The 17,004-nt window shown below is 39.7% G+C and overlaps 2 protein-coding genes across 3 annotated transcripts; both read left to right on the forward strand.

Annotated features, from left to right (window-relative positions):
• Positions 1-341: 341 nt before the first annotated feature.
• Positions 342-5,375, forward strand: rp2 (RP2 activator of ARL3 GTPase). Its single transcript, XM_033965557.2, has 5 exons — positions 342-634; positions 1,299-1,967; positions 2,331-2,445; positions 3,109-3,194; positions 4,422-5,375. The coding sequence occupies exons 1-5, from the start codon at positions 470-472 to the stop codon at positions 4,503-4,505; spliced, it is 1,119 nt and encodes a 372-aa protein (XP_033821448.1). The 5' UTR covers positions 342-469; the 3' UTR covers positions 4,506-5,375.
• Positions 5,376-8,687: 3,312 nt separating this feature from the next.
• On the forward strand, positions 8,688-16,724 carry jade3 (jade family PHD finger 3). 2 transcript variants are annotated; one of them, XM_033965433.2, is made up of 12 exons: positions 8,688-8,879; positions 10,393-10,460; positions 10,568-10,627; positions 10,701-10,783; positions 11,143-11,300; positions 11,635-11,825; positions 12,104-12,315; positions 12,574-12,741; positions 12,849-12,965; positions 13,068-13,523; positions 14,216-14,333; positions 14,636-16,724. In XM_033965433.2, the coding sequence occupies exons 3-12, from the start codon at positions 10,579-10,581 to the stop codon at positions 15,430-15,432; spliced, it is 2,349 nt and encodes a 782-aa protein (XP_033821324.1). In that variant the 5' UTR covers positions 8,688-8,879; positions 10,393-10,460; positions 10,568-10,578; the 3' UTR covers positions 15,433-16,724. The 2 variants fall into 2 exon arrangements, with proteins under 2 accessions (XP_033821324.1, XP_055077264.1); XM_055221289.1 differs by having other exon boundaries at positions 8,868-8,934.
• The last annotated feature ends 280 nt before the right edge of the window (positions 16,725-17,004 follow it).

Consider the following 17,004-nt stretch of genomic DNA (forward strand, 5'->3'; position numbering starts at 1 on the left):
TACGTTTTCTTGTGATGAAAACCACCCAGACAAAAAATTAGTCAGCTCAACTTTCAGACAATTTATTCTGAAAATAGATTGCCAGCTGTGTTTTGATAGCCTTAGCTGTCCATGGCTGTTACCTAAACAAACATTTCTAATCTATCATGGTGAAATAATTGTCAATAACAATGATGATTTACTTTTTCTTTATATTCTAATGTCGCCATGTAATATTTTAATATCACAGAATACACCCACGCGTCCCTCACTGCACGCCTCTTGAGCGTGCGTACCCGTACGTAGGTCTTCGAGCTTTCTGATTGGCTGAGGTCAGGGCGACCGCGGCACTCATTGGTTGCAAAACGGGAAGCTCAAAAATCTTGTTAATAGAAGTGCACGTAAGCTGCTGCCCCACACCTTTCCTGATCACTCATTCTGCGACACTCCTAGACAAGTGGATTTATTTTGGGCCGGATTAGAAACCAAAATGGGGTGTTTTTTTTCCAAAAAATCCAAAAGAAAGTCCGAAGGAAAAGAGGAACCTGCGCCAACGACGACGACTGTCGAAACCACCACAACAAGCAACGCGGTTCCCCTTGGCAACAACACCGAAGAGCCCCAGAAGCAGTACAGCTGGGACAAACGGGAAAAGGTACCACTGTTAATAATAAGAAAAAATGACTAAATATCTAAGATTTGGCTTTTTATTTACATTTAATGGAGCAGTGCATAGAGACAAAACTGAAAAAGATATTGCAATCTCAATTAAGCAATCTGAGTACACCTAGTGCAGCATTACGACTGGTTTAACAACGACAGACGATCAGAAGCCGTTATAACAACGTATTACTGCTTTGAATTAAAACTTCGACTGCTCGCTTTCTTGCTGACGATGTTTGTTAATCATATAAGGAATAATTCCTTCCTTCCTGTTATCAATGCAACTCATCAAGATTAAGTTTAGCTCAATTTATGTTTGTTCCTCTGTGTCGTTTTTGTATGCACTCACAACACTGCTACGTTTAGATTTAGAGTTAAGTCTCTCCACGTTTCCAACTTTATCTTATTATCGGATTATTACACGGTACACACAGCAAAGCACACGAGCCGACAGCTGACTATACTCTGAGCAGGGTTTACTCAACTAAAACAAGGTGCTGTGGGGTAAACCTTCGTTTTGGTGAAGTAAATGATCTACAAATCTGATGTATCCGTGTATAAAGTGCAAATAGCTCCATTAGCTGTTTGTTTATATGAAACAGATGTGTATCACTTCCCAGTGTGCACAAAACATAACATTGTTTTCCATTGCACAGGTCGACCCTAAGGACTTTATGCTCACTGGGCTCAAAGATGTGACTGTTGGGAGGCTACCTGGGAAACTGAATGGACAACAATTCGTAATCCAAGAGTGTGAAAACTGCAACATCTACGTGTTTGACCACTCCGCCACCATTACAGTTGATGACTGTGTGAATTGTCGTATCTTTCTTGGACCTGTCAAAGGTAGTGTGTTTTTGCGGGACTGTAAGGACATCAAGTGTGTGGTGGCCTGTCAGCAGTTTAGAACCAGGGACTGTAAAAAGATGGAGGTGTTTCTTTGCTGTGCCACTCAGCCCATAATTGAGTCCTCCACTGGGATGAAGTTCAGTTGCTTCCAGTACTACTACCCAGAGCTGGCCTATCACTTCCAAGATGCGGGGCTCAGTATTTTCAACAACAATTGGAGCAATATTCACGACTTCACACCAGTGTCTGGGGAGAATAATTGGAGCTTATTACCAGAGTCTGCAGCAGTTTCGGACTATGTTCCTTTACCAGATCCAGAGTCTGAGTTCAAATCAGTTCGGATCTTCACTGAACCGGGGCGGAGCATTGTGCCTCTAACAAAGGGAGGCAGACGAAAAGAAAGTGATGAGTCCTGTCTATTTGTGTTTTTTGCTGGGGAGTACACAACTCCAAATGCACGCAAACTCATTGATGAGGTAAGAAAGCTTGTGTCAGCAAGTGACATTTTCTAAAGAATTCAATCATGAGGTTTCTCAATGTCCTGTACAAATAGGGAAATGAGTATGACACCATTTTCCATTTGGTTAAAACCCAGAGCAGGAGGAAGTATTTAAGCTGCTAAAAGTTAAGAAATTAGTTTTTTTCTTTTCATTTACATTTTGAAGTATAACCAAAACTGACAGTACAAGCCAATGTTGAGAGCAGGTGTAGTCACAGCCATTGAACTCAAGGCTGTGCTTTAAACATTGTTGGATTGTACGTAATGTTGCCAAAATGTGTTGTGTCATCATTGAAGTATGAGTTCTATGTTACTGTCATAACATGTGCCTCCTGTTCAGGCTACGGCAAAAGGTTTTGTGCTCATCCAGACCAAAGAGGTGTCAATGCGGCCTGAAGACGTGAAGAGGGTTTTCCAGAGCAATGCAGAGGAGCTGGTGGAGTGGATCACCAAAGGTACTGCATATCTATGCATTTCTTTGCAGTCACACTTTTCTTACTACCTGTTCCTCACACTGTATTAATAGTTTCTCTCTGTGAGATCACGATTATTATATGTCTGAGCTTGTTCATATTTTCAGTATTCCAAGTAAATAGATTATATGCAATGGTAAGTTAACTTTTTTGTTGCATTGCAGGCAGCCAACATGAAGGCATTTTTCAGTCTTTTCATTTTAGAAACTTAGCACTTTTGCAATAATCTGAGTCTTCCCACAATACCACAATAAATATTCTCCCATGGTTTCTATACATCATCCTTTCCTCTCTCTCCTCTCCTCATATAACGGAGGAGCTGGTTGTGAGCCTCACACATTCTCCTAAGCTGTTGCTGACCCTGTTTAGTGTGTAATGATAAAATACTGTATATATTCAGATATTCTTTTGATATGGCTGGTTCAGTTTAAATATCGTTTTATTTTTTTATTTTTTTTTATGGATTTCCAAGTTAAAATTGTGTATACATAAAGGTCCTACTTTTGGGTGAAATCACAGGTCCAACAAAATTTATTTTAGGGTTTGCTTCAAAACATTAGTCACATATGATAGTTTTGTAACAAAGATTACATTTTTCTGTGCAGTGTTGTGTTCAAAATTCTAAAATTGTATACTTCTCTTTAGGTCCAGTCATTGCAATGGAGCTCAACGGGGATGGGGTTGTTGAAGCCTGCAAGAGCATCGCCAATGAAGTGTTCAGTAGTACCAAGGTATTTAATCTTCTATACAGTGTTTCCCACTAATGGAGAAGACTATGATGGGCCTCTGTTGATCCCTCATAAAAGTAAAATAAACAGTGTTGGGTAGGGCTAATTTTGAAATAATCTGTTGGTAACTCGCTGTTGCCCTGGAAAACTAATGCCTTACTGCGCTTTGTTAGCGAGAGAGTACATATGCATTATCAACGTTCAGATGAATACTTTAAGCTTGTTGGGTGAAGTGTCACTACAGTGTAGCGAGCAGAGAAATTCTACTTTTGCTAAATCCAATTGCATGTTTTTTTTTAAACAAAGTAGTCCATATTTCTGCTATTACTGTTGCCATGTTTATTTTGCTTCTCTTGGCTTACACTCGCGGACTGTATAAAGTAGTGGACTAATTGAGTGTAAGGTGTTTCGCTCCAGCCAAAAGAAGCTCACAGAGGCTACCAATTTTAGGGGTAAATTTGAAGCAGAGTTCCATATTTTGAATTTTGGCTGCGAGTATCATAGCAACCAAAGAGCCAATCCAGATCAAGGCTTTTGACGGTAATGCCCCCTTCCCACCCACACTGCTGATTTGGCAGACTCAGCGACTCTGTCAATCAAACCTATTGCTGACGCTAGCAGGAGTGACTTCAGCAAAACTGAAAAATGGCGAAATAAAAACCTCAGGATCATGTAAAGGGGGTTAATATGAAAATTTTAAGAGCAAATTGACAAGTCTGGTGGCAGCAATTACAGGGAGAGGGATGACTTTTTTTTCAATAGAAAGTAAACTGATGTCAGTGGAGCCAGAAGTGAGCCCATGCTCACTTCCTATTTGGGGTTAGCTATGTCCATTTATATATACAGTCTATGATTCCACCCAAACCAAAATGCTGCTATGTGATGTCAGTTGTTCCAAATGCAAAAGCAGGAACTGTACAAGATTTTTGTAAACTTAAAAAAATCACAGGAATTCATCTTGCTATGCAAGGTAATCAAACAACTAACAACATAAATTTGTCATTTTGTGGTTTGGTCATTTGGGAATAAGTTATCCCATAGAAATATCTTAAGAGCTTTAATTTAACCCATTAAATTAACATTTAGTCTGTCAAGATTAAATTTATGTGAATTTCCCTTGAATAGTGGATGGGAACTTGAAGGTCCCTTTCACTATTCTGTTGCAGTTGCATGCATGGTATTACTTCACCAGCTCCATCAATATAATTAAACATTTTTTATTTTCTATAGGTTTTTGTGTCTGATAACAAAAACACTTCATCACGGGATGTGGACAATTTCTTCAACTTTGCTGACATGCAGATGGGACTGTGAGCAACAAGTTTCAACATGAGCCAATCAGATTCCTTGCAGTGTGTTCTAGTTATTATAGTGATAGTAACGAACATGACATGTTGATTTTTATTATTTCAGTTCAATGATATGAAGCACACATAGTATAATTTAAAAGACACTGGGTGAAACAGTTAAGCAATTTATTTTGCAATTATAGTTCATTGTTGGAAATTTTATTACACAATTTAAACAGAAGTTTGTTTTTCACTTTGTTAACTTACTTTGAAAAGAATTTTATTGTACTTTTCTGAAAATGATAATATAATTGATGTGATGAATGTTTAAGTATATAAAGGTCATTATGGGTTTTTTTTTGTTTTGTTGATGCTTAAAATGCTTGCATTCAAAAGGCTGACCAAGAGACATCTACATGCTATAAATGACCACTCATTCACTAAGAGTGCTGTAATATTTATTTTCTATGAATGTATTTTTTATTGTACCTAATCGTGTAATTAATTTAGAATTTTGCCTGTTTTGTTTATTATTTTAATGTACCATTGCTGTTTTAACAATGTCTGACGCAATCTGCCTGAGGGAAATGTTTTATATTTTTAAATCATATTTTTACTCTTGATTTATTTGTAAATGTTGTTTAGGTAAATGCCTTTGTGTATGTGAATGTAATGTGCAAGTTCTAAGTTTGTACATGAGTTGAGTTAGGCCAAAGCTGAAGCCTGTTCATTGCTGTTTGTTTTAGGAGATATGTAAAGTTTTCTATTTCTTGGTGATTTACGTAGTAAATATATGTAACACATTTTTTTTTACATGTTTGTTTTGTATAGAACAAAACGGTGTATGTATGGTGTATTGCATAAAATACTTTTTAGTAAAATGGAGTTGTGTCAGAAAGCTTGTGATTTGACCTTATTTACCATAGTTTAAACATGTGCTTGTATTTATATTTTTTAGAACATGATTTTGTGACTGTATATTACTGTCTAGTGTGTGGAGCAACAGTGAGTGTGCTGCTCTTTGGATAGGCTGGATGGCAGTAGGGTGATGTGACTCAGCTGTGCTCCCACTGTCAAAGACAAAGCCACATGAGGCATACAGAAAAAAGCTCCACAGCCGCTGCAGATTTGGTTTACCCCTCTTCCTGTTTGAAACATTTAGGACTTTTGCTTCAGCAACACTAGAGGCTTATATTTTTTCTTCTTTTTATTTTTAATTCATCTTGAAAAATACAGTTTTTTCCTTCCACATCAATTCACTTGAATCCACAAGCAACCTTTATTTATTTTATTTATTCGTTTTTTTAATGGGGGCAATGCACATTATTAAACATTTCTGTAAATGGACCATAGGTCTATTTACAGCTACACAGTTTTATAGGTAGTTTCCAAGTGTAGTCCCCAAGCAAGGGGATATATACAATAAAGGTACACTGTAACTTTTTTTGATGAAGGATCCACCACTTGTTTGAATGTTAGTTTTTTTCCTTAAATGTTTCTCAGTATGGCATTAGACTTATTTATGACTTATCTCAACGAAACCAGACCAAGTTACAAGTCACATCTATGGAGAGGTCCTCTCAGAGGTCTAGGTGTTTTTGAAGAATAAATTCAAGATATGATATGTTAAATATCACTCTGTGGAACTTTCCAGACAAAGCAATCTTCATGGAGACAAATAGTTGGTTGGCATACTACTAGAAACTTTACATAGTGCTCCTTTAATTTTTTAATCCATTTAAAGGTGACGTAGTTCAAGACGTAAGAGTACTTGAGGATTATCCATATTCACAATATCGGTCTAACCCAGTTCTGCAGTCACTCTTTCCTGGACAGACAGGGTTGCATTCCTCTGATTCTTTATCTGCACCTGAAAGATTCTCTCCAGATTCATCCTTAATACCTTCCTCTTTTTAAGTATTTCCTCTACCTCTTCCCGCTCCACAGTCTCCTCTGTCTTCACCTCTTTCTCTTGTACTTCTGGCCTTGGTCTGGTGTTGCTCTGCTGGAGGCTCTCCAGGGCCAGTATGGAGGCTTTGATTGAAGCCTCTCTTGTGGTGGAAGCCTTCCCCGTTACCTTCATATCTCTCCTCTTCATCCAGACAATGCACAAAACTTCAAACTTCAACTGCAGCTGGTGTGCTGCAGCAAAGTGAGTCAGAGCCTGGATTGCACTCCCTTAGATATTTTTCAATAAATGCATAAAATAAGCTCTTTAAAATGTGTTATTTAGGTTTTAGAAGTACTAACATTATTTCTCTGTGTCTACATAAATAACTGAGCTATATTTTATTCACAGAACAAAGTTCTGATGCCATACGGCAGCAGGTCACTGATGGCATAGTCCAAATTGGGGGGCAAGAGCCAGTATTTTCCAGTCAATAACATTGTACCTTGCCACCAAGTATCCAAAAAGTAAATTCACAATGTTGAATCTTATTTGACCTTTTATATTATTTCTGTATTTTACTGCTCTATGTGCTTAAAGGTCCTGTTCCAATGACATGTCCTCCTCAAAATCACAACTCGAGTTGTATTTTTATTATTTTGTCTGGAAGGAACCCCTCACACCAACAATCAAACTATGGAGAGAGAGAATGGTTCATGTGAGGGAATGCTGGGAAAATTGAGCGGTGGGAAAGAGGGTGTGGTGGAGAAATTGCATTCCATTTGTCTTTAAAAAAAAAAAAACCAAAAAAAAAAAAAAAAACCCCACACAACTTCAATTCAATTTTATACCTTTTTAACAGGAACAAAAGTCAGTAAGTTTAACACAACTCTTGATATAGTATATTTTCTCTTTCCCTTTTTGCACAATTTTCCTTGTTAAAAAAAAAAACAAACAGGTGTCATAACCAGCAAGATGGAGGGACCAAAACTGCACGACTCACGAAGGTTTAACAGTGTTTTATTCACAGAAATGTGCAATAAGTAATCAAAGTTCATTAATCCAAAGAGCTGGGGAACGAGGGTGCTTCACAGAGAAGTGCAACAGGTTAACACAGTTCATGGATCCACAGATGCTGGGGAGCGTGAGTGCGGGTTCAGGACCAGGGAGACACACGAGTGCAAAGACGAGGACAACATGAGACCATACCAGGGTAGGAGTGCAGGTGCAGCTGCAAGGGGTCCGGAGCTGGTTCTCGGGCGAAGGTCTGGAGAAGAGCAAAAAATCCAAATGAGTCAAAAGGTTCACAAAACACCAAGATACTAAGCCAAGCAGGAGCATTCACGTGTAACACACGGACGTTCCGGCACCAAGTGTCTGGTCCTGACTCCTCTTATCCACAGCAGGTGGTGTTGATTGCGTAGATGGGCTGCAGGTGCGTGCAGTAGGAGCCAGGACTCTGCCCAGCTCCGGAGACAGGCAGGTGAGGGAGGGGGAGCACAGCACAAGAGGACAGCAAACAGGGATCATGACATCAGGTTACTCAGATGTAGGCTAACATTCCATTTCAATAATTTGACAGCCCCAGAATCAGAATCAGCAAAAAATCTATATCAGTGACTAGTTACCTTTTTCGTATCAGTAGACGATAGGGTAGACCTGTCGCTTCGGTCAGTCCCCCTTTCAGCACCTCCTCCTCCTCTCAGCACCTCCTCCTCCTCTCAGCACCCCCTCCGCCTAGCACCTCCTCCTCCCCTCAGCACCTCCTCCTCCTCTCAGCACCTCCTTCTCCTCTCAGCACCTCCTCCTCTCAGCACCCCCTCCGCCTAGCACCTCCTCCTCCTCCCAGGACCTCCTCCTCCTCTCAGCACCCCCTCCTCCTCCTCCTCTCACCCCTCCTCCTCTCAGCACCCCCTCTTCCTCCTCTCAGCACCCCGTCCTCCTCCTCTCAGCACCCCCTCCTCCTCCTCCTCTCAGCACCCCCTCCTCCCCCTCTCACCCCTCCTCCTCTCAGCACCCCCTCTTCCTCCTCTCAGCACACCCTCCTCCTCCTCTCAGCACCCCCTCCTCCTCTCAGCCCCTCCTCCTCTCAGCCATGGAGCTCCTATGATCCAGAGCCGCGGGTTACCATGAGGTGGCAGTAGAGGAGTCTACTTTTTTTCGTAGTACTTCTAATCGTTGCAGAATAATTAAAATCTGAGCGTGGTATTATTACAATGAACTGTTTTTCATTTGTAATGTGTAATGTTTATTTCTACGAACGAAGCCTGTGGCAGAATCGAGCGCACCCTGCTTGTGTGCGGGCGGAGTTTAGGACCCGGCGGGAGGCGTGGTACAATAGAGCTGTTGTGTGTTGTGCTGTGCGTAGTGGACAAGCAGCAGCGACCCTACAGCTCCCCTCTGTGCAGACTTAAAAACACTACAAAACCCACCGAGCTGCAGCCACATTTGAAGCGCTTGTACCCGCGTTATAACCTGAGTATGGTCGGTATCTGGAGTGGAGTTGTGAAGGTAAGGCTGTGGACATGGACAGTATGCTGTGCCAGGATTTGCCATGAATGTGGAGGTAGGCCACGGTCTCCAGTCTCCATTTTTCCAGTCCTTTATCAATTTTAGGCCGATTTTAATAACACGAGAGGTGACCTTTGGCACTACACCTACTTAAATTACGCACGATTTTGGTTAAATCCGTGTAATACTGGCTCTATGTAGGAAGTGACATTATTAAAGGTGGCGCCCATGTTTGATTCCTCCACAGCGTAGTGTATAACGTGGATTTGGCGCCAATGTATTGCTATTTCGGGCTTTCCTGCAGGTTATATGCATTGATTTTGTGACTCGTGAATACTTTACACTTGAACAAATCAAAATATGTAATAATCCTTGTGGTACGACTTTAAAGCGTGGATTACTGTACGCTTTATAGTCGTTTTTCCCTCCGTGGCTCCACATTGTAATCCCTACGTCACATCCGGTCCCCGTGCAGCCGCCCAGCCCCCCACTGCTCTATTTGTTGTAGATCGTTGTGCACGATCATGGCATTACTGTATATTATTCACTACCTTAGGTTTAGTAGAATAAAGTGGTAGAATGAATGTACAAAGCCTGCAATTCAGTGTTATTTTAGGAACACTGATACCCAATTTAGATACTAGCACATAGGTGTTGCATTGGTCTTGCACAGGTTCATTTGGTCACATTTTATAGAGCTGCAACTTCCATACACACAAGGCCATTTTTGCTGACTGTTATGTTTACTAATAGTGTTGAAACAAGTTAACTTGAATGTGCAGCTAAAGGTAGTCTCACACACTACAATTTGTGTTAGAAAGTTTTATACTATTTTTTTGTTTTTGTTTACTCTGCCATGTGCTTTCTTTCATGGTCCTGCATGTATTAGGTTTCCATTAACCTTTTTGATGCAAAGAGCCAATTATTGTCAGAAACTATAAATTTACCCCTGACATGCAAAGGTAAACGTGACGGCATGCAAATTTTACTGGCGTATAATAAAATAAATTACCGGAACAGAGTTTAGATATAACCAGTAATATTGCAGTTTTGAGTCAGTTGCTTAAATTGCTACTGCCCTAGTTACTTGTATAAATTACACTTCAAGTGATGTCAGTTTTCCCTGATGAAGACTGAAGGGCCAAAATGAGGTGGCAAAACCCTACTTGCCAAGTGTGGTAATAATAATATTAGAACTTTTTTAATGCCTTAATTAGTTTTACTTGTATAAATAAAGTTTAATTTATAAAATATTTGTCCTGTACTACGGTATGGGGCAGGGTATATTTCATGTCTCCCCCCTCATGCCCTCCTTCCTCAAGGGGAATGTAAGGCATGTCCTGTCTGTTGAAGCAGAGCACTGTATTCGCGGCTTCAACCATAATGCTAAGTTTGACCCAGTGGTTCAGTAGGCCAATGCAACATGATGTGTAAATATGTAGCATTTTTAATATATTCCTCCCATACCTGTAGCCATGTACTTTAACCTATCTGTCATATTATGTTTTTACAGGTATGAAGCTACACAGATAAAAACGTATTGAAAACTCTACTAGCATGCTCTTCCATTTGAAATTTATGGTGAGGTATCACACAAGAAGAGTGGTTTGGTTTATTTACCAAAACAAACGTTTAACTTGTACCGGTATTTTGTTTCTTAATGTTAACACTGTGTAACTCTTCTGCAGGATGATTCAGGATGAAACGCATCAGGTCCTCCAGCAGTAGTGACAGTTCTGACAATGAGAGTAAGTCTACTATGGTTACAAAATATGATATAGGTTTAAAGGAGAATTGATTATCTACGTCTTATTTGTCCAGGTCCCTCAACGTCCTTCTGCTCTTCAAGCAAATATGGCAGTAAATTGGGAACCCCTGCCTCTAGCCAGAAGAAACCTGCTGAAGTGAGAATACAACTTATGATCAATATTGTAGAAATAGCAGAATAAACTTTGTGATATGTAGCAATGTCAAGTCTCACAATGTTGGTGCGAATTTGTACTAAATATTTTCTATAAACTACTCTGGGAATTCCAATAAAAGTCCTATTACATTTGTGAATTATAGGGTTATTGAAGTAAGTAAAGTAAAATAAAGTTAGAAAAAGTAGTGAAATTGGAGAGAACAACAGCTAGGGACACTCAAATTAGAATTGGGAATCAATCTTACAACTCTGAGGTTGGCCACATGTGCTGCAACCTTACTCTTAGGCCATTGTGCTGCTCTGTGGGTTTTAGTGACATTTTACATATTTTATTTTTAGGTGTTCAGAAAAGACTTGATCAGTGCCATGAAGTTGCCAGACTCTCACCACATTAACCCTGAAGACTTCTACCTTTTGGCCGACTCATGGAAACAGGAGTGGGAGAAGGGTGTGCAGGTTCTGGCCAGTCCAGACACAATCCCACAGCCCTCAGTCAGGTAGGATTTATTATTTATTTATTTTATATATATATATATATCGGTAAAAAGTCGTAATTAATGTCACATAAATTCATTCCCTCTCTACTTCCCTACTTATAATATCATTGGAGATATTTCACAATGTTTTAATCTGCTCACTGCCAAGTGATTGGAGTATTTGCGTATTATTTTGACGAACAAAAATACGATCATTCATTGCATTTCCCATAAAGTATAAAACTGTTTTTTTTTTTTTTATTTCAACATGTATCTGAGATAAAGGTTTTGAATACAGCTTGCAGGCATCATTCTGGAAGTGTTACTGTGGTCACTGTATCTGTTTTAATTACAGAGTTGTAGCAGACAAATCCAAAGAGGTGTTGTACACTCATAAGAAGAAGTACATCCAGTGCTCAAACCCAGACCAGACAGAACCGGGGTACGTGAACATCCGCGAGCTTGCAGAGTCCATGTGTCGTTATGATCTGGATGAAATGGACTTGTACTGGCTCCACAACCTCAACAAAGAGCTAGCTCACATGGGTGAGTTAAAAGTCCTATATTGTGCAATAAAAACAAAGATTTAAAAATGTGTTTTTCAAGCCAATACATTTTCATCATCTCAGCCCTTGTCTTAAGCTAAAAGTTAAGGTGTCAAAGAACTTGTGGTCTACCTATTATTGAGTCTCTAACTGGTAGCTATCGGAGCAATTTGTCCTAAAAAATGATGTATCTGAAACAAGCTAGGATTATGGAAATGGAAATGTCCATTTTATATATTGCATAAAAAACTGAAGTATTTTGGTTTGTCTGTATTTCAGGGGAGGAGCCAATAGATGAGCTGACAATAGAGCGCACCCTAGAGGCGCTGGAGCGTCAGTGTCATGACAACATGAAGCACGCGATTGAGACAGTGGAGGGTCTGGGCATCGAGTATGACGAGGACGTGATCTGTGATGTGTGCCGCTCGCCCGACAGCGAAGAGGGCAACGACATGGTCTTCTGTGACAAGTGTAACATCTGTGTGCACCAGGTCAGCTCATGGATTCTCTACAATAATTAACAATAGCTTAGTGGCTATAACTCCTCTCAAAGCAAGTAGGTCTCAGGTTCTTCCTATGTGAATCACACCATAGTGATACAAAATGTAACTTTAATGAATTTCTAACTATACAGTAAATTCTCATTTCTGATCTGCACTACACACAAGATCAGTGTGATTTAGCACTGACACTGCTACATATGTTTGTATATTTTTGTGAATTGTGTTCTGATCACATTTCTGCTTTAGGCCTGTTATGGGATTGTTAAAGTGCCAGTTGGTAACTGGCTCTGTCGGACCTGTGTCCTGGGCATCGACCCTCAGTGTCTGCTCTGTCCCAAGAAAGGAGGTGCCATGAAGGCCACACGGGCTGGGACCAAGTGGGGCCATGTGAGCTGTGCACTGTGGATACCAGAGGTCAGTCACATCTGTTCACATATTTTCACATGATCAACTCTGTGTTAGTGTCTTAATACTGTGATAATATCCAAAGCTGCTGAGTTGTTGATTCATTTGTTTCACAGGTGAGCATTGCTTGTCCTGAGAGGATGGAGCCCATTACAAAGGTATCCCACATTCCCCCGAGTCGCTGGTCTCTGATCTGCAGCCTGTGCAAAATAAAGACAGGAGCATGTATACAAGTGAGTGTAGACCAAAATGCTTGTGACATGATGCTTTAGTCAGCATATAACCTTTTGGATTAGTTGCCTTATATTTATGATGTTTTTTCTGTACGTCTTCAGTGCTCAGTGAAGAATTGCACCATCCCCTTCCATGTAACGTGTGCGTTTGAGCACAGCCTCGAGATGAAAACCATTTTGGACGAAGGGGACGAAGTCAAATTCAAATCCTTCTGCCTTAAACATAGCAAGCCTAAGTGTGGGGAGCCAGGTCTGAGCCCGGTCCGGTCCAAACCCAGTGAGGCAGTGAAGGGTGGGCAGCGCGCTCAGAGGCTGCAGGAGCTGGAGGAGGAGTTCTACACACTTATTCAACTGGAAGACTTAGCCAAAAGCCTCAGCCTGTCTGAGCGCAGGGTGGACTTCATCTATCAGTACTGGAAACTCAAGAGGAAAAACAACTTCAACAAAGCATTGCTGCCCCCTGCAGAGGAGGAGGAGAACTTAGTGCTGCAGCCACAGGAGGACAGTATCCACACACGCATGAGGATGTTCATGCACCTCAGGCAGGACCTGGAGAGGGTGAGCCATATCCACACTGCCATTTGTTTAGATCTGGGGTGCCCTGGGGTGTTTTTTTTTTACCTGCAAGCTACTTTTACAGTCACTTTACACTTCACACTCACAAGGAAGAAGCCAAAAACAACTGTGCTAACACTCGTGGCTGGTCAGTCGATCAGTGGGTTTATCTACCATCACTCGTACAAGGCAATAAACTTTATATGGACTTGTATACATTATTTTGGGATCAAGTCTTTAGCACACAACCAAAGACTGGTGTCTGATATCTTTGTGAAGATAATTAATTTCCAGTCAGTCATTATGTTCAGCATACACTATAAATGTTAAGTTTTATAATATTCCCTAAAACTCAAAAACTCTCTAAAGTTGTAATACGACTGTTAGACACATCCAAGGCTCAAGTTGGTTAATTTTCCCACCATATATTTTTACCTCATTGCAGGGACCAGAACATGTCAGATATAGTTGATGTGGTAATATTTGCAAGTAATGTTAGCTGTTGTTAGGCCTTTTAAAATGTGCATCCTGATATAGTCTTTTATAGAATGGAGACCAACTTAATACTCTTATTGTAGTGGGAGATTAGAAAATATGTTATCAATGAACATGATGGATACTGTGGTGATTCTATATATTCTACATGTATTAATACTGTATCTATTCATACATTTAAAATCTTTTGTGGTTTTCAGGTGAGAAACCTGTGCTACATGGTGAGCCGTCGAGAGAAGCTGAAGCTGCTACAGAGTAAGGCACAGGAGCAGATGTTCAGTCTTCATGTTAAACTCATGGACCAAGAATTCTCAGCAGGTAAGAGGATGATTAAAAAAAATTATATTGATTTTTTTTTAGGTAGGCCGTCACAGTATCAGAGGGAAAATTATAGTTAATAACTATGCTATAACAATATTTTTAAAATGTATATTTTATGTTTATTTTTAGGGTCAAATATTAAAAGATAGGACTATATTACAGATTCTTTTGTAAAGTCATGTGAGGAATGAGACTAAACTGTACTGTTTTTTTTTGTGTGCGTTTGCTCTGAAATGGCAAACAAGACAAATCACAGCTTTGATTATTCCTTATTATAGTTACCATATGTTCATCTGCAGGTCTTCCAGCGTCGTTCCCAGCAGAGAACACACTCTTTCGCTGTACTCCTCGTATAACACTGAAGCTCAAAATGCCCAAATCAACAAGTCAAAATGGAAACTCGAATAATAAATCAGCCAACGGTCCTTTGTGTCTAGATAACAGTTTAAATGTCACGGATCAGGGATTGGGAGAGGGGCTGGGACAGGGCAAACCTCTTCTCCACTCCCGAAATCAGAAAGAGGAGCGCACCAATGGCCTGTTGTCTGCATCAAACAAAAAAGCGAAACCGTCTGGTAAACCATTAGCACTGCACGCTGCTCTTCAAGGCCACTCATCCAATGGAAAACATAACAAGGACAGCAAAGGGTGCAAGACCAAATTGAATGGGGTTTTGGAGAAATATGTTGCACAAATGGACAACTCTTGCCAGACAAAAAGCAACACAGAAGCAAACAAAGCACTGGAGAAGGCTAGTTTTAGAAAAGTTGCAATGGAGCATTTTGGGAAGTCATTCAAAGAAGCTACAATCAGTTTAGTCAGGGCAACCGAAGACATGAACACTGAAAATCTGTCCAAAAAAGGAACAACTAAAGAAGGACTATGTACCAAAGCTATTTCGGGACATGCAGTTAAAGGCACTCGGGATAGTGATGGCTACTGTCCTGACTTGGAGCTCAGTGATTCAGAGACAGAGGCGAAAGGTAGGCACAAACAGCAGAGGATACTGTCACTGGACGGACCCAAAGTAAACTCTGGGAAGGGCTTAAGCAGAGGCAAGCAAGCTTTTAGCTCCAGACAGCCCAGGCAGAGGTGACAACTGTTGCAGTAGTCTTGGGTTAGTCTTCCAAAAAGGCCCTGCAAATGGCCAAAAAATTCTCATGATTGGTTTTAAGAGGTCTGTTCCTGGATTAGATCATAGAGTTTGAGTTCTGATGATAAAAAAAAAAAAAAATTGTTCCATAGAGTCTTGAGAATCATTGCTGCCTTTTCTTCTCTTGGGAGTCAGGACTATAATTGGACTTAAAGTTGTGACAGAGATGACTTTTTCTAAAAACACCTATGTGTCAATTGGCCAGTAATCTGTTCAAATTGTACTCTTTCATTAGTAGGTAACTAAATTTGCCTTACAAGATACTGCTGTACATAAAGTGTTGAACTCATCTGATGTTTCAAAGTATTTTTACAAATTGTTCACCTGAAATGTTTTGTACACATTTTTCTACAGACTGAATGACTTTTTCTTGTTTTGTGTTGGTTTCAAAACACAAATGCCTTTTTATGTATACCATTGAAGACCATTGTTGCATTCAAAGTGTTAAGGGCCAAGTTGAACATATTTGCATGGACAAAGTTATGGTTGTTATGAGAACTAACCATATTTCAATCGTTTAAATTGTTTTTAGACATCTTGTTATAATCCTAAGCATTTCTAGGCAGCACAAACCGCAATAATAAAGAATTCAAATCAAGAAATCAAGTAAAACGTGATCTAAAACAATATAGTGATAAAACAGTATTTTGTATTTTAAGCACCGCTGGTTATGCATCTTTTCTTACCTAATGCCAACTTTAAATTATTTGGTTTCCATAGGATAATCTCTAATATCCTATGGAAGCTGATACAATTTTCACTGAAGCAGTCCAGACATAAAAAGCTGTATTCCCTGATTGTTCTACGGAAAAAAAAAAAAAAATTGGTTTATAAATAGACAATTATATACCATTACTGGACTGAACTGAAATCAAGACTAAACCAGATCAATGTTCTCACTGAGGGCTTCAACAGTAAAAGGTTCAATGCAGTTGTCCTTTAAAGCACTATACAAAAACACTAATCACATTTCTTTAAACTTACTCAACCAATCTCACTACAGGTTTGCTAAAAGCTAAATGATCCTTTAATGTTGGCCACTTGTTCAACTGTTTTAAGTTATTTCTGCCAAACATTTCTCTGTTCTGTTCATATTTTTGTTGTCATGAGGTTGAGCTATGACTGTAGTATGACTGAAGACTGTATGATGCTTTACCAGTTTACAAATGCCACAAAGCCATTTCATGTTATACTTCCCCTTTTTGGCCATTTTAAAAATAAAAAGTTTAAATCAGTGTGTTTTTGTTCATTGTGCTGATGCAGCTCTTTGTGACATTTCAATAGCTCATCTAACTTTTTTAATATGCTTTGAATGTCATGAATATGTCATAGTCATCTTAGTCTTAATTTGTTATATCCTATGAGGAAAAGCTAGAATAAAAAAAATGAATAAAACATCAATGTCAAATAGGCTAAATTACACTGCCAACACTAGCCCCGTGCATTCACAAGTCTAGGTCTAGTTGGCATTCTGTGATTTTAGTTGTTCTTACTGCTCTGACCAGTGCAGTTTCA

This window comes from Periophthalmus magnuspinnatus, chromosome 4 (genome assembly GCF_009829125.3).
Source record: "Periophthalmus magnuspinnatus isolate fPerMag1 chromosome 4, fPerMag1.2.pri, whole genome shotgun sequence".
NCBI lineage: Eukaryota > Metazoa > Chordata > Actinopteri > Gobiiformes > Gobiidae > Periophthalmus > Periophthalmus magnuspinnatus.